A 24,807-nucleotide genomic window follows, 5' to 3' on the forward strand; every position below is an offset into this window, starting at 1 on the left:
AACTACCGGGAATGAGAAGCACGAAATAGTCCTGACACTTTGGAGGGGCTCAATGTATTGACGGTGCTTTTGCGTGTTCCGAAGCATGACGAGTCCGTGTATGCACATGTCTCTGGCCTAGATTAAAAACTCAGATCTAATAAGCCATGAATATGATACGAAAGGGATGTTGATTGAGCTCCGATAGAATATCTTTCTGGGTATAAAAAGGTCAGCATGTACCCGGTCAAACCCCATGGGTGGATAGTCAGTCCTAATATAAGAGCCAAGAATCATAATGCGCTGCCACAAAGTGCTCCGGTTTGTTTTCTTTGTACCAATATCGCTTGGTAGTCCAGTGCCTTCCTATACATCGAAAGAAGCTCAGGATGTCCCAGACATCTTTAACAAGCTATTCAACACATCCACAAGTCACGCTCCCTTCAGCACGGACATATATCAAGAGCTATCTCAGCTCCAAGCCAGGATATCGGATATTGCAACAGGCAAAATCAAGCCAATTTCAACCATCGAAGAAGGTCTCTCAGTCCTTTCCTCAATTCCACACGACAACAACCGAACAAGCCTTCAAAACGCCATCGACATAGTATCCCTAGGTCTAGTCCCATCAAGCATCACCGACATTCTCAACGGCATAACAAACCACGAAATAAACTCCATAACTAACAACAACACGAAGAACCCAACCCCACGGATCCACCCAACAAGATCGTTCGGAGACGCACCCTACGACATCCCCGAAGAAACACTCCGCAGCGCAATTTACATCCCCCCAACCTTTTCCTACGGCGAAAACAACAGAATCCCCGTCCTCCTAGTCCCAGGAACCGCCGATCCAGCCGGCAGCACCTACTACTTCAGCTACGCGAAACTTTTTACCGCAAACCCACACACAGACCCAGTATGGGTCAACATCCCAGACAACTCGCTGGGTGACATCCAAAGCAACGCGGAGTACGTTGCATACGCAATAAACTACATCTCGGCGCTCTCGCAGCGTCCGATTGGGGTCCTAACCTGGTCGCAAGGCAGCATAGACGTGCAATGGGCGCTGAAATACTGGCCGTCGACACGAGTCGCGGTAAGCGATTTCATGGCTGTGAGTGGTGATTTCCACGGGACGCTTCTTGCGACGCTGTGCGTGTTCGCCAAGCCGTTTTGTTCGCCGGCTGTGCAGCAGCAGGCGTATGATACCAGGTTTATTCGGGCTCTACGTGGTGGGGGTGGAGATTCGGCATTCGTACCAGTGACGAGCGTGTACTCTGGAATGACTTTATTGTTCAACCTCAGAGTGGGGATTGGGCCTCTGCGGCCCTGGGGGATGTGCGTGGGGTTGGGGTGTCAAATGTACAGGTGCAGGTTGCTTGTGCAGGAGGTGCTGCCGGGGGTTCTTATTCACATTCGGCTATGTTGGTTAATCCGTTGGCGTATGCTTTGTTTGTTGACGCTTTGGTTCATGATGGGCCTGGGAAGTTGGAGAGGATTGACCTTGATGCTATTTGCGGGGAGTCTCTTGCGCCTGGTTTGGATGTGGATGATTTTTTGGGCATCGAGGCTGTGTCGAATGTGATTGGGGTGCTGGATGTGTTGTTGTATGGGTATAATGGGAATGAGGAGCCATCGCTTAGGGACTATGTTCACCACTAGGCGATGTTGGTCTATACAAGATGCTGGGCAGGATGAAGATGATGGACTACGGATTTGCGGTTGTTGAAGGCAAGGCTATATTCTGTATTCGCCCCAGGGGAAATCTGTAAGTCCATACTGGACAGGGCTCTATGATACATGTACAATGCCAAGTGCTTCCATTGGGTATTATTGTGTGGATCTCTAGAACGAAACTCCAAGTCCGTAGAGATCATCACGGCAACAAAAAGCATAGCAGGAAACCTCCCCGCCGCCAGCCGGCAAGTGGCGACACAACAATGAGTATGAATAAGAAGAAAACAGAGAAACAAAAATAAAGTGGATATAAAACCCGGCAAGCAGACTGAAAGAGGATGTGCCGCAAACAAACGTTGGAAATCGCAGTTCATCGTAATTCCGGGGACTCCATTGCATAGCCAGCGCTGACTATTCAACGCCGACACCCGAGGAATGGATATCACGGCATGGGGTATGTGGACAGAGGCATGGCATGCTAAGGAGCAACTCGAAATGGGAGTCATCAAATTTGGTCAAAAGGAAATGTTAAATGAAAAGCGGGCATTTATGTAGGCTTTTCACATCCAATGCGACCCAAGAGAGCTTTCCGATCACTCGGATCGAAAGGAACACGACCACGACCACGCGCGCGCACCGAGGCAGTGCCGTTGGACCGCCGACGACCCAAGCCTGGAGCGTTTCCAGTTTCCAGTGGGTCGGCAGGGGCACCGTCCTTAGCAGCCAAGTGCGCTGGGACGCGAGATGGGGTCTGACCTTCCACTTCCGCTTCGTCTTCCTCGTCACTGCGGGTATCTTCGGCATTACCGCCACAAACCACACCGTAGGCAACACGGACAATCATGCTGAACCATACAATGGACAGTACCTCGAGGATCAACAGGAAGGATAAGAACATCCATTTGAGAGTGGGGTTGAAGCAGATGGGGTTGTCCAAACTGAAGTATGGACCGAGCATGTATGCGAAGGCATTTGGGGCCTCCGCTGAGATGAACTCGCTTGTCGAACCGGTGTAGCAGCCATAGGTGAGTTCGCGGGGGAGATCATAATAAACGGACCAGCACACCATGGGGTAGATGATGTGTCGGGTAATGAACCATGTGCCCATGAAGAGGCCGAAGCCAACGTTGCAGGCTGTTTCGAACTTGGAGTATTTGAGGATCTTCGCAGACTGCAGAGGTATTAGTAACTGTTTAGACACACTTGACCAATAGTAATTGACGAACCGGTAACAAGAAGTCCACAATATCCATGAGGCATAGCACTACATTGGACACATTATACATGGCGTAGATGTAGGCAGAGCTGAGGAGAGCACTGGTAATAATGTGGTGGGAAAGCATCTGGACATGGTCCTTCCGTCTCTCTTCCACGTGAATCACGAAGATCTGCTGCATGAGGAATGCCAGCTCAACGAGAAGATACCACTTCATCAAGCCCGACAAAGGACGGGCGGGCCACTGCGACCACATAGCGGCAAAATCTCCCCAGTAGTATGACGTCTTCCAGAGGTACTGCAACGTAGAAACAGCGGTTAGTTATATATTCCCAGGAAGATACGTGGGCCAAACACACCAATCCGACTCCCCAAATGAACGAGTAGTACATAGCTTGCCAACCCTGCTCAGCGAGGCGGAGCGACTGTTTGCGCTTTAACCCACATGCGCGGGCCAATGGCTGCAGGAACCATTCGATGGCGATAGCACGGATACCGGTGAGTGCAATGGCAGCACTGATTACGAAGTAGACATCGTTCCAGCCCTGCACGTAGGAGTTTGAGGATTCATTATAATAGGACAATTGGAAGAATGGCTGGGTATATGGACGGAGCGAGGGGTAGAGGTTATGAAGAGCCAGCAGCATAGCCAGCGTGGTCATGGAGATTCCTGCAGAGAAGCAACTGATGTTAGTGATACTAGTATTCTCGGGATGTGGGATTTCGCATATGCCAGGGATTTATTTGGGGGCGCAGCAATTCTGTCAGGTGCAGCTTGCTTTTCCGTCGTCTCCACGCGAACCCTAGGATTGAGATGTTTCTTCATACCGATCTGGTTGGCAACCACCCATTCACGGAACGTGGTCTCCTTGGCCGGCCGTAATCCACTGGGAGAGGAAACGTAGACATTGCGCCCCTTCAGCTCTACTGGCTGCGATGGCACAACTGTGTCTGCCATGGTGGAGAGAGCACCAATAGTGTGGAGGATATTCGAAATTCCACGGAAGGCCGTGGGATAGGAGCGGGAGTCGGGAGTCGGGGAGTCGGGAGAGTCGAGATCGAGCCAAAATGATTCAATGCCGAGATGGATGTGGGACCTGCCTCATCTGAGCTTTATTTACTTTCTAACTTGACTCGTTCAACCAGGAACGTGAAAAGCAACAACGGTGAAAGTGCAAGAATAATTTTGTAGGAAAAGGAGGGAATAGAGGGGGAACGTGGTTCAACATTCGTTTCATCTCTTCACGACGATCATCGCTCCACTCACCGCCTCGTTTAATGAATGAGACCCTGGGAGGTGTGTATATTGTATGCACTAAGTTAAGATCTTGGCTTGAGATTTGATATATTTCTTTTTTTTTTCTGGTTGGATTCCGTATAAGGATGTCAACATTCTACCATTTCCGGTCTATTTACACTCTTTGGCCAGTCTTCTATGTCTTGGCGCGGGATATGAGAAATGGTATAATAATAGATGTGGTACGTACACCTGTACGATGTATATTAAGAGACAACTTCATTCTAAACCCTCCGTAACGTTTCGCACAAAATCGTTGGCATTGACCCCCAATTGAGCCAAATCAATTCCACCCTGCCCGGCCATCACGCGCGACATAGCTCTAGCAACTTTTTCCTCCTCCCAAATATTGTTGAGGATTTGCTCCCCACCTTCTCCAGGCCCTTGAGTGGGGTTCTCGGAAGCCACCATAGTCCGCCAATACAAATCATCTCGATTCTTCAAAGCCGAATCCCGAACCACCGCATTGCGAGTGACACTCGCAGCATGGAGTTTTGAGTTTGCGCCCTTGAGGGTCTGCACGGCCACCGACACCGCCTGATCAACCTGTTCAATCGTCGAGGGCGGCTTGAAAAAGAACCGGTTAGTTGCGGAAAGCCAGATCACAAGCGAGCAGATCACATCGCAGACCACAAAGGCCAGCGGTCGCAGGAGCGTGATGTTGTTGTAGATGCTGGAGGGCGGTATCTGGCCCGCGCGCACAGAGCGGGGCGCACCCTGGATCACGTCGTAGGTGGCCATGATGTAGATGTCGATGGCTGCGAGGGCAAGTCCGGCTATGGTGAATTTTGCGCGCCAGCGGGAGGCCTCGCGCCCTGCGATGGGCGCGGATGTGGCCACGCCTAGAAGCAGCAGGTGCGCTAGGTGTGGTAACAACACGTGGAATGGGAGGTAGTATATGAGGTATGTGTAGAGGTTGTCGAAGGAGCAGTATTGACACGAGACCAAGGCATCGGGGCCATAGGTCAGGTATACCTTGCGGGCACCCAGAGAGGTGAACTTCGACTGGAGGAGGGTGTCGGCTTCGGTGAGGAAGTTACCTGGCCGAAGCCGGGCGAGACGGTTGAAGATGACATCGGTAGGGGTGTTCAGACGAGAGCGAGTCTGAGAGAAGACGTTGGGTTCGGGCGCGTGGGGGTTGAAAGGTAGGCTTAGGAGTAGAAAGAAGACGATGCCTCCGAATAAAATGTTCAACGCTCGACCGGGTGCGGCAGGCAGAGGACGCGGCGGTGGCCGACTCGCGATGGATACACGAAGACTTCGATAGGCGGTAATTAAGCGTGGGAGTATGACTGGGCCAAAAAATATGAGGAGTGATTTGACGCTATTCACGGTTAGGATAGATTGCGGAGGATGTGGAGAGCTTCAAGACTTACGTTCCCCAAGAGATTGTGATGGCCATATTTGCTACAATATGGACCTTACTTCATCGGAAACTCGAACCAGTTGAATCGAGTTTCGACGAAAGAAAGGTGTAAGAGTGTTCGGATGTCCAACGTAGCTTCATTGAAGTCCGGGCCAAACGTGGGTCCCGTCCTTTTTGGGCGTTACCTACCTTCAACCACTACTTCTATACTGTTCTGATCTACAAATACTTTTCAGTTTTCTTTTCAAACCTACCTTGAACTACTATAATAGCTACACATCCTACGAATGTTCCAGCATAAAAACAATATGTATCAATTAAATCAGTTGAACATCAAGCAAAAGCAAAAAGACCAGGGGAATAAAACAGCGCCGAATGCGCCCATCGCAATAACGCAAGATTTCTCATTCAATCAACGCGATTCTTCCCTTTCCTTTAAAACAACGCTATTTTCGACCTAATTGACCAGTCAATCAGATCAAACCATGTGGCCCGAGTACATAGCAGGGTGGTGTGCGAGATCAGGAGGGCGGATCTCCGCAGAGTCACGAGAGTATTTGGAGGAAGCGGCGTCGTTCTCTTCAACGAGGGTCGGGTTCATCGGCTTGGAGATCTTGAGTGGGAACCGGCCAGTGAGACGCTTCGTGGCGCGCTTGACGGGGTTCTGGCGAGTGTAGGTGGGCAGGGTTTCCTCGCGCTTCACGCTCAAATGGAGGGTGCGGTGGCTGCTGGTCCTGCTTATTGCCTTTTGTGGTGCGACGGCGCCATCCACCCGCACCTGGCGGGCACTGACACCGGTCTCGGGATCACTGAAGATGTAGCTCTGTTGAAGAAAATGGGTTAGCATTCAAGGATATATATTGGGGGGTTCGGAGTGTTTGATCTCGATACTTACTGCCAGAACATTCACCACGCTAACTATCATGGCCAGGACACCAGCGGAGATGATAATCCGCCAGAAAGTCATGCCAATGGTTTCCTGGGTCATGGCCTTGGTGTTCAGGTTGCCCAGTGTGGCTACACCCAGGATCATCATGATCCCGCCGAGAGAGTAGAAACTCGATTCTTGTCCGAACATCGGCCAGTGGTTGTCGAAATAGCTTTGGAGGATCGGGAGCTCCGAGATTATCATGAAGACTGCCCACGTCAGCATTTATACTACAAGCATGGAAGGAAGAGTATACTTACGGCTGACCAGAGCCACCACGGCATGGGTCACAGCCTCGAAGAAGAAGAAGCTGTTCAGCATGTCGATCTTGGCCAGCAGGACTGCACAAGCAGCTATAAGGTCCATAAAGGTGATAATGTTGAGAACGCGAATGACGTTCAGGATCACGTACCCTGGACCAGCCAGGGATTCACGCAAGCGAGTCATCATGATTGAGGTACAGGCCTATTTCTGCACTTATCAGGAATGGTGGATACTCGCTGTCGAGGATGTATAGAAAATTGTCTGCTAGCAGACTTGGAGGGGCAGCGTTGGGATTAAAAGAGGGAAGAAGGCGACTGTCCAGCAGAAATATTGATAATTCCAAGAAAGAATAGAACAATGCAATAGAACGAGATCAACTCGAGGGCAAGGAAAGAAGAAAGAAAGACAAAAGACAAAAGAGAAGGGTGAATGGCGACAATGAAGAAAGGCATCTATGGAAGAATGGCTATTGAGGCACAGCAGCCTACATGTATGCTCCGGACAAAGGCGATAGTACTATTTTCTATGAATAGACTTGAAACATCTAGATGAACCACACAAATGGTATGTATCTAATTAGAGCCCTACTGAAAGAGATCGGCAGGGTTCCTTCACCCCATTTCTGCAGTGAGGTATACTGCAGGAGGTGTTTCAATGTCCATGTAATAAATAAGGACTTTTAAGCGCAGAGACCGGGTTGTCGCCAGAACAAGCCTAATTACCTACATCTCCGCTATTAGGATCTCAACTAGAGCCCGATGTAGCCAAATGACTGGCTCTTAGTGAAAGATACTTGACCATGCTGAAACGAGTTGGCGGCTACAACTCGCCCTTCTTTCCTCTGTGTTGCTTGTGTTGCCGGTGTTCAATGTTTTGTTTCCATGCCTCAAACATGCCTTGTCACCCGATGAATACATACAGTACAAAGAATTTTAAATCATATATGTATCAACGTGGATCTGGCAAGATATTTGAAGGGTAAAATACATTGTTGGCAGTGGACTTTGAGGCGAAGCGCCAGGGGTCAATTAGAAAGCCAGAGTTGAAACAAGGTAAGAATATAGCCCAATCACAGGCAGCACCTAGTCGCTGAAATGGGTCAATCGGATAAAATAACAAAGAAATACTCCGACAATCCAATGAAGGATGTTGGGAAGAAGTGTATAGTGAAGGTATACAGAAAGTACTAGATGAGCGAAACTCCTGTGATTCGCCGGAATCCAGCCGACCCCTCCAAACTCTTTTTTTCTCTCACTCTCCAAACGTTTCGTTTCGCCCCCAACTACTTTTGACACTCTTGAAATAATTGAAACAATATTATAACCATGACACGGGGTAACCAACGTGACAACGACCGGGCTAAGGCCCTGAAGAAGGCGGGCAACACGGTTCGTCCTTATTCCCCTCCTCTTTGTTCATACTGACCATTTCTACAGAAGAGCAAGAACAACCAGTCCGGTAGTGAATTCGCTAGGAGCAGGGAAGACGCCGCTGCCATCATGCGCGAGAAGCAGAGGAAGGGTATGTATACTTGAAGGCGCTAGGCGCAAGTTCAACCTACACTCCAGGGCTATGAGACTGGTTTACTGATCACTTCTCTTCTACAGCCGATGAAAAGAAAGCCGCCGAGGCTGCAGCAGGAAAAAGCAAAAAATAATACACCTCAATCCATCGATCCAACCTGTCAGTCAATCTCATCTCCCTCCACCTTTATCGCGATCGCCCGAAGCAGACAACCCACCGAGCAGCATCGCAAAGTGTACTACGACGGCGCTGGATTTATGGATACGATCGGAATCATCCACCTATGTCCAATTATCAAAACCTGGGGCTGGGTGTCTAGCGAGGCGTTCTTTTGAATCTCATTGGCGTTCATCATATTTAGCCCAAGCATGTATACAAAAGCGCTAACCAAACGAGGTAACGACACATGAGAAATATCATGGAGGTGCAATTTTGGTGGTAATCGTAAACACGTAATAAGAGATATATATACATCCATGTCACATCCGGTCATATATCTTGCCCTTGGCCGTCCATGACCCAACATACTCTCGCCCGGGCCAGCCAGGTCTGCCATGACTTCTCCCGTTGACTGTCCTGGATCTTTGGGGAATCACGAGATCTGATTTCTTGATCGCAGTGCGACAGCATGATATCCTCGATCATGCTTCCAAGCACAAACAGCCGCGATGCTTGGTCGACAAACGTCCAAAGACTCTCGCCTTCCCATCCAACGTTGAGTGCAAACCTGACCACTTTCCCAAGAGCATTCGCTCGATGTTGGTCCGGGCATTGCTCAGCAGATAGAGGCTAAAGCTCCAACCCGATATATCGCGTGGATTAGCTAAGCACCAATCAACCACGCGTTCGACAACTGACTGCGCCGGATGGGTTTCCCACTTTGGTTGCCCCGTCGTCTTCTCCACCGTGGCAGCGAGGAGCACATCCAACTGTCGCATATAACTGAAGGCATAATAGTTCTTGGGATGTAACTCGCCAGCGCGGAGAACAACTTCCAGTTCCGTCCGTTGCAGCTTGAGCAGATCCTCGGGACTCCAATGCCGCTTTTGAAGCAGATGGACAACCACCCACAGCCGGTGATGCCAGAGTGTCGGCGACTTGGTATGACGATGTAGTGGCGAGCACTGGTAGCTCGACATGAGCGTGAGCTCGGCTTCTAACAACTCTGTTGCGGCAGAGGTCTGGTTTGAAATACCAGGGCACTGCGCCATGGCTGCCCACAGTCGGCGCTTGCGCCAGTTACAGGCTGTGAGATGCTCACAGTCAAAGAGGAGCATCATTTCTGTAATAGCCGAGTCTGCATTTCTGGACTGGGCGTTTTCGGAAAATGTGGTTTGCAGGTCATCATCGGACATGGGCATTAATTGGTCGAAGAAGAGCTGGCGCGCGACCGTGAAGCCCTGCACTAGTGCTTTCTTGGTTATTCCAAGTGAACATCCATCTTGGAGAAACATAGCGCCTAGGCTTGGTGGGATGATCTCGATCTCGAGGACTTGGTTGTCTCTAGACGAGAAGATACGGACAAGTTCCTGGAATGCATCTTCCGGATTGGACATTTGAAGGCTTGATGGTTTTGTGGAAATCGGGAGGAATAATTGTCAAGGCCTCATCGTATTTTGTCTGTTTAAATAATTCCGTATTTTTTGCCTTGCCTCAGACAAGGTGATAGACGAGACGAGATGGTGTAGACCGTGATACAGTGAAGGCGGAAAGACCAAGTCCGCTGTTATTTCCACCTTTCCACAACGAGGGACGTCATTCACTCCTTCAACCAGCAACCAACATCTACCTAGGACGTTCCCAGTTTGAAGCAGCAGAGTCGTCAGGGACTCACTTAGTCGACTGACTGTGCTGTCGTCGCTTTCTTTCAGGCTCTCCTAGCCTGCGCTGTCGCATTCAACGCCTGATCTCGGTCTTTCCAGCCCCCGCCACGATGTTGTCCCTCGTCCTCACGGTCTTCTTCGTGCACGTCGCAATCTACCTGGTCAATACGATTGGCGCAAGCACCATTGACAGCCTTGTATGTCTCCAATCCGCCCACGAATGGGCTCTGGGAAGCTTCCCAGCTCCGCCGCGCACCTACATTGTGATCCAACACGCTAACACCTCTCTTTGGCATACAGCTATGGCTTCTTTATCTAAAACTGCCGACACCAACCTCGCGGACTGCACGCAAGCAGCAGCAGCTGAAGCGTCAAGTCCTCGAGCAGAAGCATGAAATGAACAGCACAAGCTCCCAGGATGAGTTTGCGAAGTGGGCGAAGGCCCGGAGACGACACGACAAGAGCATGGAGGAATACGAGGCGCTGAGTATGTGTCACTATCACAAGACTACAGAGGAGTCATCGTTATCTTGTTGACCAGACTGCTAACACCCTTCTCTCTCCACAGACAAGACACTCACCGCACAGAAATCCTCTTTTGACTGGACTGTCAAGATCGCCCGCTGGCTCAGCACGAACGGGTTGAAGATCTTCCTGCAGTTCTGGTACTCGAAAACGCCTGTCTTCCCGCTTCCCGAGGCCTGGTTCCCCTACTACGTTGAATGGATTGTGTCCTTCCCTCGCGCCCCGCTTGGATCCGTCAGCATCCAGGTTTGGAGTAATGTCTGTGCGACTACTATCGCTCTCGCCGCCGAGATTATGGGAGCATTGCTGGTGCAGGCTGTTGGTCAGAAGAAGGAACAGAGGGAGGCTGCACCTATCAGCGCTGAGAGCAAGAAGGCACAGTGAATACGAAAACATGGACCTGGCTATATTGCATGGAAACGGGTTGTATTATACGAAGTGAATGCTACGATTTAGCTACGAATATTGCATTTTAATCATTCATTTTGATTGCATTGAAAAATTGGCTATATAGAATGTTCATCAGATAATTTTAAATCGTTTATCGTCAACAATCCCTTGGGATCTCTGTGCTTGACTCTATGATTGGTATATCATCACGCGAACAAGAAAAAAAATGAAGCCGATGGCAAGATATAAGAGTCCGGCCCCTGTGACAGGGCTTCTGTAACGAGACAGCATCTCATCACCGCTTTGCCATAAGCTACAGACTCTTGAAAAGAAAAGACAAAGGAACTCCTCGCCTCAAGAATGAGCCCCATTGAGTTACCTCCATCGACTTCCGAGGAAGCAGACAGGAGGCAATCGCATGACTATCCGAACATGACGAAAGGCAACCCAATACAAGAAAAGGTGTTTTACCACCAATTCTTCCCCTCTCCAACACCCAGCACACACCCCATTGTTTCCAGAGACATCGTGATGTGACCGTCGGGTGGCACGGGATGCCGTGAGGGAATAGGGCGTAAGCCGCTATCGAATTGCTTCTATGGCGGCGCGTTTCCGCAGTGCCTGGCTTGGTACTTCGGTTTTACCCGAAGCGCAGGGTGTCCGGGGACTTTCTCCCAAAGCAAAATTGGAAAAGGGAGCGAGGCTTCCTTTTGTGTGTGAGCTTTGAATGCGATTCTTTGAGCGAGGAGTTGGAAAAAGAAGAGGGAACGGAATATTCGGGGCGAGGCTTTTATTTTTCTTGCGCTAGTCAGGTGATGGCGCTAGTCCTGATTCAGACTAGCGTATATGGCATCGGGTTAGGGCTTGCGATGTTCCAGGTTATATACAACATACAATATAGGAAAGTAAAGTATCGAGCAAGACACGGTGGAAATGATGATTTGCTCACTGACAAAATAGAAATAGAGAGAATATCCCTCAAAAGAAGTCCTATTAGCTTGAGGCATCCCTATCAACCACTGGTACTCTTTTGACCTTTCACATTTTTTCGTTACTATTGTTCATGCTGATTTAGCCTTTGAATATTACCAAAGGGGACTTCGCGATGAAAGAAAGAAAAAACACAATGCATTTGAGAAAGAGGCTTGATGAATGAAATTAGAAACAATTTTTACATGATCCCGTTTACGCCTTGGACTTGGTCTTGGTGGCCTTCTTAGTGACCTTTCCCTTCGCCTTGGTGGCAGGAGACTTAGCAGCCGGTGACTCTGTAGCAGCTGCCTTGGGTGCCTCTGTCTTCTTGCCCTTCTTGGCCTTCTTAGGGGCATCATTGGTAGGAACAGGAGCCTCAGCGGCAGCAGGAGCCTCAGTAGGAGCAGGGGCCTCAATGGCCTTGGTAGGCTCCTCAGTGGTGGTCTCAGTGGCCTCGGCGGCCTCGACAGCCTTGGGGGCCTCCTGGACGGGGACATCCTCGACGCTCTTCAGTTGGGGAAGATCAAGCTCGTAGCCCAGAGCCTTAAGCTTGTTAACCTTGGCCTCTCTCTTCTTCTGCTCGGACTCAATGCTCTTCGACCACTGCTCGCGTGTCTTGCCCTTCGCGAGACGCTTCTTCTCGATGCGGTTCCATGGCGTGACCTTGAAGCGGCGGTTGGCGCCCTTCCAGATCTCTGGGTGCAGCTGCTCTTTGGGCACGAACTTGCACTTGACGATGTGACCGTACATAAGGTAGTTGTCCATTGTGTCGGCGACGATCTTGGCGACGGTGGTCGAGGAGAATTCAATGAAGGCGTAGTGCTTGGAGCGGCCGGTGAGGCGGTTGCGCGAGAGACGGAGTTTAGTAATTTCGCCGAATTGGGAGAAGTAAGCCTTCATCTGGTGCTCGTAGAAACCGTGGGGGATGCGTCTGAGAATGGTATGTTAGATGGTTCATACTAGTCAGAAATCACGGTCAAGACTCACCCAATATAGACAGTACCGGGCTCCTCAGGAGGACCGTTCTTGCGCAGCTGCTTGGCGAGCTTGCGCTCGGCCTTCTTGGTGTCTGGGGCCTTGGGGATAGGTTCACCCTCTTTGTAACCCTCGCCATCAGACTCATCCTCGTCGCCGCTGCTCTCGAAGCCCTTGATGAGAGCCTCAGTTTGGTCATCATCACCCTCGTTCTCAGCCTCGCTTTCATCAGCGGGGGATACATCCTCCTCGGCATCTTCCTCTTCGGACTCGACGACGGGCTCGGGCTTCTTGGTCTTGGGAGCGGCCTTCTTCGCGGCAGCCTTCTTTGGGACGGGGGCGGCCTCAGCCTCCTCCTTCTTGGACTTTTTAGCGGCGGGCTTCTTCTCGACCTTCTTGTCAGCCTTCACAGGCGCGACAGGCTCATCGGCCTCCTCGTCGGTAAGGAAGTCAGCAGCACGCTTGCGAGGCTTGACCTCGCGTGCGGGCTCGCCATTGGTCTTGGCCGGTGCAGCAGCCTTCTCTGTCTTGGACTTGGTACCCTTCTCGTTCTTTTTCAAGATAGACTTGGGAGCGGTCTCCTTAGTTGCCTCGGCGGGCTTGGTCTCGACCTTCTTGGTTTTTTTTGCGGGTGAGTCGGCGGCGACAGGCGCAGCTGCAGTAGCGTTAGTGACATGAAAATAAATTCCACCGGTCATAGGAATTTCACATACCCTTGCGCTTTGAGACTCTCTTGTCAGGGGCCATTTTGACGTTTTGTTGTGTCGAATTGGAGACTGTATGCTGCTCGATCATCTGCGGGAAACTTTTTTTTCTTCTCTGATTTGCTTGGAAGGCGGTGAGCCGCCTCGACCACCGATTACGACAGTTACCGCCAAGATGTTTACTTACTACAACCCCAAATGGGCCAACGTCATGGGAAAGAATAAAAAAGGGTCCTTGACACATGCAGAGGTCTGGGATGATTCTGCCCTGGTTCAGTCCTGGGACGATGCTGTCGAAGAATACCAGGTCAGTAAACCGAGTCACCAATTCACGTGACGAATATCTAACCCGACGCCAGCATTATTGGAGCATTCACGCCAAGGGTGAAAATGTTGAAGATGTCTTGAAAGAAGCGGAAGACACTGGCGTTATTCCAGTTATACGTCCCGGTGACAATGAAGGCACCAAAGCCGCAGAGGATGGTGCCACTAAACCTGAGAATGAGGATGTCTCGATGGCCATTGACGAGCAGGCTTCTGAGTCTGCGCCCGAGGTATATTGCCATTTCAATGATTCGTCCCTCGTCAAAGGACTCGCTGACGATATATAGCCTTCTCAACCCGTGGCTGGTGCCAGTTCTGTAGTCTCCACGCCTGCTATGCCGATGCCTCACCCAATCATGGCAAACGGTATGCTCTGCCCTCGAGACATGTTGATTCATGTAACTAACATATATTTCTAGTCCAAGATGAGTCGTTGAAGAACCTCATGATGTCATGGTACTATGCAGGCTATTACACGGGACTTCATGAAGGCCAACAGGCAAGCCGCGGCCAGAGCTCGTGATGCGATTATTGCTTAAGGGCGAAGGGAGGGGGGAGGGGAGGGGAGGGGTTTGCTCGAATGAGCACATTAGCGGACACAATACAGGTTGGGAACAAATCGTAACGGACAAGCAATGGAACTAATCATATCAAATTCATCGTGAAATCTGAAAAGGATCTCATTAACCTTCCCCTTGCAAACAAAAGTAAACAACGAAAATAAATATTGACCAGCTAGTGTCGACCGAAGTAGGATTGGGTTCAACACAGATTCTGTATCACTTTCATATCCCGTCTCACATATTGGGGCTCGATTCTTGGTGAATCAGAGTCCGCCTAGTCCGCCTCCTGCGCCACCAAGAAGACCACCGACAATGGGAAGGCTGCCCAAGGCATTAGGCTGAGACGTGGGCTTGTTGGTAGGGGTAGCAGTGGGGGTCACGAAATTGCCAGAGGAAAGCTTCTTGGTGGGGGTGGCAGAAGCAGTAGGCTTGCTATCAGCCCCGGTCTTGTCAGCCACCTTCGCAGAAACATTGGCCTCCTGTTTTTGGGCCTCCTGCTTGTTGGCCTTCTGCTCCTCCTCATGGTTCTCCTTTTCATTGCTATCCTTGTTGTCGAGACCATCCATCAACTTTGTAGCATGCTGAGTTCATTGATTAATATGATACTTCTCATGGTGGCTTTGACACAGTTGACTAACCATCAAGTCTTTAATGGTACCATCGAGGCCAAGTCCTTGACTGGGAGCTTGCCCGTCACGCTTGGTGGGCATGGAGAGAGCAAAAACTGCGAGCACAAGGAAAATGGAGATGAATGAAAGGCTGAAACGGGCCATTTTGAATGGTGTATGTTAAACAGGATATAGATGGTGGGAAGGAATATATGTTCAAATAATTGTCTTCAAACGAGTGTGAGTGAGAAGCGCTGAGGAAAACGAGTGATTGTTGCAAATACACAGGGCGCTGGGAGAAACAGAGCCCTAGGCTCTGCGGGCCTTACGTGGGATTTATAAAAGAGCCCCTTCAATCACATTATGGAGGGAATGGGATGCCAGGGGGGCTAGGGTGAAGAGTCTAGTTGCGACTAGCTACCGCGCGTCTTCGCCTGGTATTCGGACTCCCCGTTTGGAATAAACAACAATACTATTACTTTGTTTATCTTATGGGCCCTTTGGCCATACCAAAGGCTATTTTGGGAAGAGAGATTAGATTCGTTCAGCTATATATTGGCACATATGTATGGGCTTTGAGGCCTCCTATTTTGAAGTATATCCGTCGAAGCTAATGGCTAGCATAAGATCGTCAAGGGATATTCGATGATGGTGAATCAGTTAACCAAAGTGAGGAAATGGACCAAGGCTACGCGGACCACGCCTCATTATGAATCGTGCCGCATTCCATGTCGAAATGTTAGAGTTGGAAGGACTCCATACTCATGCCTGACAGCCGCACCCGAGCGCTCAGCAATTTTCAGGCTGGTTTTAGTCAAACAAATCCTGAGGACCTGTGCAGGTTTTCACGGGCTCTCTTCTGGGAACTCCTGTAATGCAGATGCAGCTACTCAAAACGCAGGAACTAAATTTCCACAGGGATGGAGACGCAGGTCTTCGATGAAGGGTTGTTGCGAGTCCCTAGCAAGGACTGATGTGAGATGCAGATCTGCAAGCATTCCACAACGACGGAGCATTTTTTTTTTGTTTTCTCCGATATTAGGAGGCGGCGCCTGTCTGTGTGACAAGTCACATATGGAATAGCCATTCACAATCTATAGCTGTTTACAAGGAATGTATCTCCCAACTTTGACACGCACAGCCCCATAGAGGGAGCGGACGTAACACGAGGGAGTCTCCAGAAGGACGTATCCAACTGTGAGGGCTTAGTTTTGGCATCTTTTTGACCTCAAACATCAAGATAAGACGGACAAGACTTCGAAGATGCCAAGATTGTTTACATCTATATAGCTGTATAGGAGTTAGTGGGTAGAAAAAAAACATGAATATGATCATCCCTGTCTGGAGGAAATGACCATGCAAGTTGCAAGGACAAAGTGGCTCGCAGGGTTGAAACCCAAGCATCAAGAGTTCGGTGCCAGCCAAAGCTAGCCCCTGCGAGTAAACACTTCCAAATGCATCAGACTCTGTAAGACCAAATCGCAAGATTCATATCAATACAGCATGTTGGCTCAAAAGCGAACCCGTTCCCCTCTGGCTGAATGTCAGGGGGCGGGATTAGAACGAGCATTCTTCGGTCTGGGTCCCTAAGCTAAAATATGTAGATAGAGTGAGATTATTCCATCGACAAGAGTGTGTTGGGGACCGTGAATATGTTTTGAAGTGAAGAAGAAAGGAAAAGAGAATACCGATCGCAAAATTTTATTCGACGGGGCCAGTAGCGTGGATTATGTCACACGGTCACGTGGCTGTTATGCTTCCTCCAGTGTGGATCTCCAGTCTCGTCTCCTTTGCTGTCAACAGCTCTCTGGTTTCGATTTCAATTTGACAGCTTAGGGATCCAACTTCAATGTCGTAAAACATATCTCCTCATTCCTTTTCGCCGTGCATTAGCAGGTCCACAACCATTTGGAAATCTTCAAACTAGCCATACAGCTACGACCGAGATAATATATGTCTCCGTTTTTGTAATCGCAAACTCATTAGATCGGAACGACGATACGACGGAAATTATTTGTTCGTGTTGCCGACCTGGATTCTATCCGCTTCTTCTCCCATTCAGCCCAGCCAGCATTCAGTGACGAATTTTCGTCTGTCGACCAAGAATCATGCGTGGCATAGCCCATCTCAACATTGACATTCGCCGCACTAGAAAGAGCCATAATGGGGCTCAAAAACCAATGCATTTGCAGAAGTCTCCGGGCGGGAAGTGGATGGGATGCGCGGCCGTTGTTATTTTGAAATCGTCACCGCTGCTAATGACATGACCGGCGGAGGGTCTACAGTCTGCAAAGTCGAGACGCGCAAAACCGTTGCCTGCAGAATTTGTAGGCCACCCAGAACGGACAGACATTGATATCAGCATAATTTGATCATTGTGTCTAGGCAACTGCTCTTGTGTTTAGGCAACTGCTCTTGATGCCAATAGAAACATATAGTGAGCTCGGTATCTGATACTTCAAGCGGTTTGAAGTCCACAGAGCACTAGCCCCCGGACTGAGATTGATCACATCCCCAAGCCCATCCAAGGCATTGGCTGGGCCGTGAAAATCAAGGGACCTGCAAGCCATTCAGACGCATTCATCGTATGAGCATCAGAAGGGTGTTTACCGTACTTTTAATGTTGTAGGATGGAGAGAGGCCTACATAGATGTCAAGGTGAATGGTTGGAATGTAAGAGATCATACTGAAGAGCTCCAAGGTTCCAAGGTTGTGTGACAATGTCGGTAACTACCGACGAGGCAAGATATTCCTTATGGCGGAAGTAAAATATATATTGAGTATCGGAATTTCTGTGAGAAGACGAGGCAATCTTAAATTCTCATCATCTGAGAGAAATTTGAGGTCAGCTACATATGCACATGTAGTTAGTTGACTACGATTTATGTTCCACAGTAATCGTGCCACCCTTATAAGTTGGGATTGAAGTAGATGGTGGTGGACATGACAAGATTATGTTGCTGCTTTTTATATTAATAACAAATGTGAAGAAAATAACCTTTATACAACATGAGGACAAAACCTTGGGGAAGCATATACCTAGCCTACCTAGGTAGGTATCCATGGATGCCCAGGTGGATCTCGGCATGACATAGATACTTATGTAAGTAAACCGAAAAGCCCGATTATGGTTTAATACATAAAGTATTAACGCCTAGGTAGACTCATTAAATGTCGTTAGGTATCCTCAAAATGAATGTCTTACATAGTAGGAATAGGGCACATTATAGTCAGGATTAATACCATGTTCATCCACATCCAAATCTATGGGCACTTCTCTCTGCCGATCCCGCCGATCCCGCCGATCTTGCGAATAGGGGCGATATCAACACCTAAGGCATCAATATTCCCACATGCCCCGAAATATCTGAAATATCATGGGGGCAAAAGGAAAGAAGACACCCGTGGACATAATTGCATGAGTAAATACACAAAATGGGCCGAAAAGTACAAAGGTCATTTACCCAACTAATCATATTTCTCTGCATTCTCTTTTTCATCTTATACATAAACCGCCCGCAATCAACCAAAGACAAACTCTTTGCTTGGACCAAAATACGCTACAAAACAACCTCATCCATCATCCCGGAAGCCCGCGGAATATGCCCCGGCCTGGCAGAAACAATCAAACCAGCCCTGATAGTCTCACATGTCTCCACGGACGGCGACCCATCCTGGCTAGAACCACTCCGCACCCAGTACCATGTATGCATGTATCAAGTGGACGCGCCAGCAGACAAAACTTCCAAACTGCTCCAAGTCCCCGCAAACCGCGGACATGAAGCAATGGCCTACCTAACCTTCTTAATCGACAACTACGCGGACATACCATCCGCCGGCGCTGTCTTCGTCCACGGCAGCCGCTGGGCTTGGCACAACGACGTCCCAGATTACGATAATGCTGCACTTCTACGCGGCCTGGACGTCCGTGCCGCTCTAAAGCCAGCTGGATACAGCAACCTGCGCTGTGACTGGAGCGCCGGCACGTGTCCTTCTTCTGTGCCCCCGCAGGGCAGTCTCGAGATGAGGCTGTCGAGCGCCGTGTCGCCGTGGAGTGCGCGCTCGGCATCGGATATAGCGCTGCCGAAGGCACTTGGCCATATCTTTGGTGGAGATGCTGATGCACGGGTCAAAGAGATCCGCAATGCTTTCCATCTTTATCTTGGTCGGAATGATGCCGTGCGCGCGCAGTGCTGTGCGCAGTTTGTTGTTGCCCGCGAACGAATCTGGCAGCATAGTCGGGATGAGTATATTGCACTTCGACAGTGGCTGCTTGATGGGAGTGATGATGGGGTTGCACGCAATGTGCAGCAGGGGTCTATGGCTGCGCCTCCTGATGACCTTGTGGCTGGTCGGATTGTCTCGTATCTTTGGCACATTCTTTTTGCGAGTTACGGGGATGAAGGAGCCATTGACCTCGACCAATTGAATCGCGATGCTTGTCCAAGTGCTTCTGAGTGCTATTGTCGGTTGTATGGGAAGTGTGATTTGAAGTGTCGGGGTCCGGGGAGCTGTCAAGGGCAGTATTCTGTGCCGAAGAACTACAAGCTACCTGAGAATTGGAAGGAGACGCATTCATGATTCATGATTTCTTTTGCGATTTGGAGACTTGTTTATAGAATGGATCTTGGAACATTTTGGGCATATAGATCGGGCAGACTGGGGTGCATTGTGAAATAAATTGCATGTCGTGTCATTTCAAGTGATAGAATTATGTACAAATTGTTCAGCTAAATAATGCTTGCCTGTGCCTCTAGAATCTGGCAAGGACACGCTCTTCGGTATCTGACAGAGCATACTCAGAGGCGTGCTTCTTGCTCACGACAGATTTGGCCTGCTCAGCAGTGAAGCCCTTGGCCTCCACAGCTGGGTTGTAGCCCAGGCCGTTGATCTTGCCAACAACGTCTGAAGGCACAGCAGCGGCGACCTTGCCATCAGTCCGCTTGTAGACGGTCACGACAACGGCACCACCCAGACCGAGGTTGTGTTGCAGTGCCGCGGAAGTACCATCAATCAGACGGTTGTTGGCCCAGCCACGCAGGTGCCAGACTAGCTCAGCACATTGGGCAATTCCTGTGGCACCAAGCGGGTGACCTTTGGAGATGAGACCGCCGGACGGGTTGATAACCATCTTTCCGCCATACGTGATGTCGCCACGGCGGACCATCTCATGGGCCTGACCGGGTTCACACAGCTCCAGCGCATCGATAGTAATCATCTCATTGGCCGAGAAGCAATCATGCAGCTCGCAGACCTTGATATCCTTGACATTGACGCCGGCCTCAGCCACGGCAGTGCGGCATGCCCGGCGCGACATGCCGAAGCCCATCAGGTCAATGGAGCTCTTGTTGTAGACTGTATCGGTATCAGTGGCGAGGCACTGGCCGGCAATGAGGATGGCATGTTCCTTCAGGTGGGGTCGCGCATCAAGGAAGTCCTGCGAGACAATTACGGCGGCAGCACCACCATCCGAGGTTGGGCAGCACTGTAGCTTCGTCAGGGGCTCGTGGATCATGGGCGCCTTCATAATCTGCTCGTGGGTGTATTCGGTTTGGAATTGCGAGTAAGGGTTGCGCTTGGAGTGCTCGTGGTTGACGCGAGCGATCTCGGCGAAGTCCTCATTCTTAGCACCGTACCTGTTTTTCACATATTAGCACCGTATCCCTTCTTGTCATGGGTTGACATCATCTCGAGGGGTTGCATACTTCTCCTTATATTCCACACCCGCATTTCCGAACATTTGTGCGGCACCGGGCGCATTGGTCACACCCCGCGTCTCGGCCATCATCATTCCAAACAGTCCCGTTGGGTTCTCGCGATCGTTGTACATGGATTGCAAGCTACCGGGGTTCATCTTCTCGAAGCCGACGACTAGCACACAGTCTGCAGCACCGTGAGAAACCATAGTACGGGCCATGGCGAGGCCAGTCGACCCGGTCGAACAGTTGTTGTTGACGTTGTAGATCGGGATGCTGGTCTGGCCGAACTGGTAGAACACGCGCTGACCGCAGGTGCTGTCTCCATAAACGTAGCATGCTACACCCTGGTCAACATCGTCGTAGTTAATCTTGGCGTCGAGCATGGCTTTGATGCCGGCCTCATAGCCTAGCTCATGGTAATCGACCTTGCCCCTTGGCTTGATGAACTTGGTCATGCCAACGCCCAGAACATAGGCGGGGGTTCCTTGCTTCTTTCCCATGGTGTATATCTTGAATTATTGGTAGAGGTAAAGATAAGTGGACTTTGTATAGGTTCAACTCGAGAAGTGAGACCTTATAAAGACGAATCAGCGGTATGTGGGGAGCTCAGCATGAAATTGGGGGGATAGACCGAGGTCCCGAGGAACCACGTCCGCGGCACTTGTGCAATTTTATTCACATAATCATCTCAACATTATCATGTTGATATTGTCGATTTGGGCATAACCTAATCCAGGGGGTTGGAAAGGAAAAGGGAACCATGTGTTCTTTGGTTGAACTTCAAATGTAGGGTCTCATGTGAAACAAGGCCGGGACGTACGAGACAATCACAGGGTTACTACTATTCATATCTTCAGCCATTCTAATCCAGTTGATCCAGTAGCATGTTGGACTTGGGCATCTTAAATTATTCATGCAATTGCCCAAGTTGATATGTCTTGATTTTCTACGAACATCGTTCTATGAGCCACATTCCAGCCAACCTAACTTGCAGTCTTCACAAGCGAGGTAATGGAGTGCCCCAAATGATCTCCGCCCAATATAGCATTTCCACACGGGAGGGTCCTGACAGTCTATTGCAGTGGCATGAGGCATATACCCCATATTCAAACAGTTGCTCCCTACTCCGTACTCAATACAGGATCGGGTATAAGGAAGCTGGCAGCCCGGAAGTCCGGATTGTTGCTTAATGATCTGTAGAATCTCCCAACCACGGCAAGGTAGTTGAATTTGAGCCTGGAATCTGGTTTATAATCATTCGATGATTTCGATGGATGTGATTACATAAATTAGTGGGTGGTAATGAGCCCAATCCCTGCGTGGGGCCCGGCCACGGAGTACTGTCCTCCACATATGTTGTATATTGCACAGCTCACAATGATCCGTGGTCTAACCTTCTGTGATCTTCCCAAAGTCTGCTTTGCATACTCCGTATACCACACGTATATTCCTGTTCTGCAGGAAACGTATAGAAGATAACATGATCAGACCGCGACCGGCGGATGTGCCTCGGCGGTGCCAAGACTACATATAGATAGCGTGATCAATTTCCTGATAGAATAAGATCAGGGTCTCAGCATAGATATACACAACAGATCAAACAATGCCATTTGCATGATATCCGCGGGTGTTTAAAACACCAAGAAGATGTCTGTTCTCCGCTGCTGTTCACGACGACGTCACTCTGTTTGGCCCTAAACCGCTTTGAGCGCCCAAGTTAAGCTCGGTCCACATGCCATTTTACTGCACTTCTCTCTTCATCATCTTCTTCTTCTTCTTCACATTGCATTAGGCCACCTTTTGTTGGGTGGGATATTGCGGGAATATTGTCGGTAAGTCCTCCTCATAAGACAGAGAAGCTCGTACTCTGTTTTGTCCTGCTATCAAGAAACGTGGGGAAATCAAATTGATGCTAATGGTCGTCTTCCCCCCCCACAGCTCCCGACCACTATCAGTAACCCATTGCTATAGACGACACATCCTGGGCAAGAATATCCTGGCTGTCTGGAACAGGGGACTCTCCCAGAACATCATTCGAACCACTCAATCCCGCGCCACACTTCCTAGATACCATTTGTGAACGCGGGGTTGCATCCGTTGCCGTGGCCGTCATTGGTTCGGCCACCCAATACCGAACCTATCTCATAATCTGCAAAGACGGATCTAAACGCGCCAATCTATACTGCAAGGGCCTTCTGGGATACCTTCCAACAGACTGACGATAGAACTGGGTTGGTCGAGCCCGTTTAATGGTCAATTGTGGGACGCTGAACGGTCTACTCGAGTTCTGAGAGACCGCTTTGCGTTCCATCGGGTTCCCCAGCCTGCAGGTGTAAGAGACTGTGCAGAATACGACGTGTTGTGACGTCCGGAGACAGATTGTTATAGCTATTCCTCGCTGCCGCCAATGGAGAACGTTCAGGGATGACTAGTGACAACAGCTCTGAAAATGCACCATTATCCTCGTCTGCCCACCACACAAGAACCGCCGCTATGCCAGACCACAAAGCTTGGAACATGGATGAGGCCACACGGAACAGACTCCTCAAAAAGTACAAAACCCAGGTGGCTTCGGGGGCGTCGACCATTTGCGCGACGCTGGCGGTGGTGAGTGCTTTATTCCGTGGGCTTTTGCTCGGAATCTTGATTGTTTATCCACCACTCTAATGGGATGTAAAACATGCTAATTCCTCATAATTCGATGAGCAGACTCCTTTAGAGAACGTCAAGACTCGCATGCAGACGTAAGTATTATACGTGGCATTGGGGATGGGATTAGTATGCTAATTGGTATGAAAGACACAATTTTAAGAACATATGGCAGTGTGTTCGCTATCTCTGGCGTACTGAAGGGCCTCGGGGATATGTAGCTGGTAAGTCGGTATCCATGAGTCGGTAGCTGAAGGATGGACTGACCGTCACCTAGGTGCGCTTCCACCCTTGGCGAGCGTTACAGTAGTCCGTGTCGTCAATTTTACCGTGTACAATGCCTTCAAGGACATAATCTCTGATAGTGTCGAGCGGGTGACTGGTTCCAATCCTTTGGACCACTATAAACAGCCTGGAAGCACCCCCACCTTGACGGGTGTGCTTACTTTCACCACTGCAGGCCTCGTCGCTGGCTTAGTGGCATCGCCTATTGCTTGTATGTTTATGTTGGTCGCATGGGAGAGTGGGAGGAAAAGGACTGACATTGAAACAGGCCCCTTCGAGCTGGCGAAGAATGTCGTCCAAACCTCTGTTCTAGTGTCGAACCGTGCGATGGCTGCCCGGACGCAGCCCGAGACCAGACTCTGCGTCATAAACCCCGATTGGGGACAATTCAAGCCATCAAGCAGATATACATACGACATGGATTTTGGGGCCTTTACACCGGTTTCCGCCTGCATGCATTGCGCGACACTGTCGGCTCAGGACTGTACTTCAGTGTTTACGAGACTGTGAAGCAAGTAGCAGCCAAGGAGTTGGGTCAGGACAAGAATCCCTTCGGGGCACCTATGCTTGCCGGTGCTGTTTGCAGCACTGTACCCTGGTTTTGCGTATGTTATCGGATCGATAATCGATACCCCGTTTCGTAATGAACAGGCACTGATATGACTCATAGACTTATCCCCTCGATACGCGCAAGACCCGCGCACAAAGTGTTCTTTTAGGGAAATCCAGCGAGATTGGCGAGGCCTCCCAGGCTGTCGCCAAATCCAGCATGTACAAGGGCCTTTCCATCATTCTTATCCGGACCGGCGTCAACAACATGATCCTGCTCAGCATTTTCGAATACATTAGAATGCGTATCGATGGGTTGCCGAAATGAACCACCCGTGGATAGGGCCACGACAATCATGTTAGGATGAAATAACGGTCCGCCTGTTGAACATTTTCCTTGCCATTGTGCGTTGGGCATCATGGTTCCTTCTCGTATTTATTACCCACATACATACATGGATGAGCTTGAGGCTCATTTTCAGCA

General features: G+C 49.8%; 15 protein-coding genes across 15 annotated transcripts; 7 read left to right on the forward strand and 8 right to left on the reverse strand.

Moving 5' to 3' along the window:
• Positions 1 to 277: 277 nt before the first annotated feature.
• N7519_009677 (uncharacterized protein) lies at positions 278 to 1,647 on the forward strand (the record flags this gene model as incomplete). The annotated part of the gene is made up of 2 exons (XM_057296450.1): positions 278 to 1,185; positions 1,248 to 1,647. 2 exons carry the CDS (start codon positions 278 to 280, stop codon positions 1,645 to 1,647), a joined length of 1,308 nt encoding a protein of 435 aa, XP_057144332.1.
• Positions 1,648 to 2,209: 562 nt separating this feature from the next.
• N7519_009678 (uncharacterized protein) lies at positions 2,210 to 3,836 on the reverse strand (the record flags this gene model as incomplete). Its single annotated transcript, XM_057296451.1, has 4 exons — positions 2,210 to 2,833; positions 2,889 to 3,176; positions 3,238 to 3,548; positions 3,707 to 3,836. 4 exons carry the CDS (start codon positions 3,834 to 3,836, stop codon positions 2,210 to 2,212), a joined length of 1,353 nt encoding a protein of 450 aa, XP_057144333.1.
• Positions 3,837 to 4,394: 558 nt separating this feature from the next.
• Positions 4,395 to 5,577, reverse strand: N7519_009679 (uncharacterized protein; the record flags this gene model as incomplete). The annotated part of the gene is made up of 2 exons (XM_057296452.1): positions 4,395 to 5,499; positions 5,552 to 5,577. 2 exons carry the CDS (start codon positions 5,575 to 5,577, stop codon positions 4,395 to 4,397), a joined length of 1,131 nt encoding a protein of 376 aa, XP_057144334.1.
• A 442-nt stretch (positions 5,578 to 6,019) lies between these two features.
• Positions 6,020 to 6,919, reverse strand: N7519_009680 (uncharacterized protein; the record flags this gene model as incomplete). Its single annotated transcript, XM_057296453.1, has 3 exons — positions 6,020 to 6,364; positions 6,437 to 6,678; positions 6,730 to 6,919. 3 exons carry the CDS (start codon positions 6,917 to 6,919, stop codon positions 6,020 to 6,022), a joined length of 777 nt encoding a protein of 258 aa, XP_057144335.1.
• A 1,139-nt stretch (positions 6,920 to 8,058) lies between these two features.
• N7519_009681 (4F5 domain protein) lies at positions 8,059 to 8,390 on the forward strand (the record flags this gene model as incomplete). Its single annotated transcript, XM_057296454.1, has 3 exons — positions 8,059 to 8,121; positions 8,170 to 8,254; positions 8,341 to 8,390. The coding sequence occupies 3 exons, from the start codon at positions 8,059 to 8,061 to the stop codon at positions 8,388 to 8,390; spliced, it is 198 nt and encodes a 65-aa protein (XP_057144336.1).
• Positions 8,391 to 8,746: 356 nt separating this feature from the next.
• On the reverse strand, positions 8,747 to 9,813 carry N7519_009682 (uncharacterized protein; the record flags this gene model as incomplete). The annotated part of the gene is made up of 2 exons (XM_057296455.1): positions 8,747 to 9,046; positions 9,097 to 9,813. 2 exons carry the CDS (start codon positions 9,811 to 9,813, stop codon positions 8,747 to 8,749), a joined length of 1,017 nt encoding a protein of 338 aa, XP_057144337.1.
• Positions 9,814 to 10,190: 377 nt separating this feature from the next.
• Positions 10,191 to 10,989, forward strand: N7519_009683 (guided entry of tail-anchored proteins factor 1; the record flags this gene model as incomplete). The annotated part of the gene is made up of 3 exons (XM_057296456.1): positions 10,191 to 10,277; positions 10,381 to 10,567; positions 10,649 to 10,989. 3 exons carry the CDS (start codon positions 10,191 to 10,193, stop codon positions 10,987 to 10,989), a joined length of 615 nt encoding a protein of 204 aa, XP_057144338.1.
• Positions 10,990 to 11,355: 366 nt separating this feature from the next.
• On the forward strand, positions 11,356 to 11,722 carry N7519_009684 (uncharacterized protein; the record flags this gene model as incomplete). Its single annotated transcript, XM_057296457.1, has 2 exons — positions 11,356 to 11,523; positions 11,567 to 11,722. 2 exons carry the CDS (start codon positions 11,356 to 11,358, stop codon positions 11,720 to 11,722), a joined length of 324 nt encoding a protein of 107 aa, XP_057144339.1.
• Positions 11,723 to 12,180: 458 nt separating this feature from the next.
• On the reverse strand, positions 12,181 to 13,689 carry N7519_009685 (uncharacterized protein; the record flags this gene model as incomplete). Its single annotated transcript, XM_057296458.1, has 3 exons — positions 12,181 to 12,898; positions 12,955 to 13,597; positions 13,656 to 13,689. The coding sequence occupies 3 exons, from the start codon at positions 13,687 to 13,689 to the stop codon at positions 12,181 to 12,183; spliced, it is 1,395 nt and encodes a 464-aa protein (XP_057144340.1).
• A 132-nt stretch (positions 13,690 to 13,821) lies between these two features.
• On the forward strand, positions 13,822 to 14,493 carry N7519_009686 (uncharacterized protein; the record flags this gene model as incomplete). The annotated part of the gene is made up of 4 exons (XM_057296459.1): positions 13,822 to 13,953; positions 14,006 to 14,200; positions 14,258 to 14,336; positions 14,390 to 14,493. 4 exons carry the CDS (start codon positions 13,822 to 13,824, stop codon positions 14,491 to 14,493), a joined length of 510 nt encoding a protein of 169 aa, XP_057144341.1.
• Positions 14,494 to 14,796: 303 nt separating this feature from the next.
• Positions 14,797 to 15,306, reverse strand: N7519_009687 (uncharacterized protein; the record flags this gene model as incomplete). The annotated part of the gene is made up of 2 exons (XM_057296460.1): positions 14,797 to 15,114; positions 15,172 to 15,306. The coding sequence occupies 2 exons, from the start codon at positions 15,304 to 15,306 to the stop codon at positions 14,797 to 14,799; spliced, it is 453 nt and encodes a 150-aa protein (XP_057144342.1).
• Positions 15,307 to 17,123: 1,817 nt separating this feature from the next.
• Positions 17,124 to 17,303, reverse strand: N7519_009688 (uncharacterized protein; the record flags this gene model as incomplete). Its single annotated transcript, XM_057296461.1, has 1 exon — positions 17,124 to 17,303. The coding sequence occupies one exon, from the start codon at positions 17,301 to 17,303 to the stop codon at positions 17,124 to 17,126; it is 180 nt and encodes a 59-aa protein (XP_057144343.1).
• Positions 17,304 to 18,576: 1,273 nt separating this feature from the next.
• N7519_009689 (DUF3431 domain-containing protein) lies at positions 18,577 to 19,722 on the forward strand (the record flags this gene model as incomplete). Its single annotated transcript, XM_057296462.1, has 1 exon — positions 18,577 to 19,722. One exon carries the CDS (start codon positions 18,577 to 18,579, stop codon positions 19,720 to 19,722), a length of 1,146 nt encoding a protein of 381 aa, XP_057144344.1.
• Positions 19,723 to 19,894: 172 nt separating this feature from the next.
• N7519_009690 (putative sterol carrier protein) lies at positions 19,895 to 21,340 on the reverse strand (the record flags this gene model as incomplete). Its single annotated transcript, XM_057296463.1, has 2 exons — positions 19,895 to 20,777; positions 20,847 to 21,340. The coding sequence occupies 2 exons, from the start codon at positions 21,338 to 21,340 to the stop codon at positions 19,895 to 19,897; spliced, it is 1,377 nt and encodes a 458-aa protein (XP_057144345.1).
• Positions 21,341 to 23,264: 1,924 nt separating this feature from the next.
• On the forward strand, positions 23,265 to 24,651 carry N7519_009691 (putative mitochondrial carrier protein; the record flags this gene model as incomplete). The annotated part of the gene is made up of 7 exons (XM_057296464.1): positions 23,265 to 23,447; positions 23,550 to 23,584; positions 23,640 to 23,713; positions 23,767 to 23,985; positions 24,043 to 24,096; positions 24,120 to 24,379; positions 24,445 to 24,651. The coding sequence occupies 7 exons, from the start codon at positions 23,265 to 23,267 to the stop codon at positions 24,649 to 24,651; spliced, it is 1,032 nt and encodes a 343-aa protein (XP_057144346.1).
• Between the last annotated feature and the right edge of the window lie 156 nt (positions 24,652 to 24,807).

The sequence above is a fragment of the Penicillium mononematosum genome, assembly GCF_028829835.1.
Source record: "Penicillium mononematosum strain IBT 11891 chromosome Unknown utg000005l:1.0-9366267.0:1.0-9372171.0, whole genome shotgun sequence".
Taxonomy (NCBI): domain Eukaryota; kingdom Fungi; phylum Ascomycota; class Eurotiomycetes; order Eurotiales; family Aspergillaceae; genus Penicillium; species Penicillium mononematosum.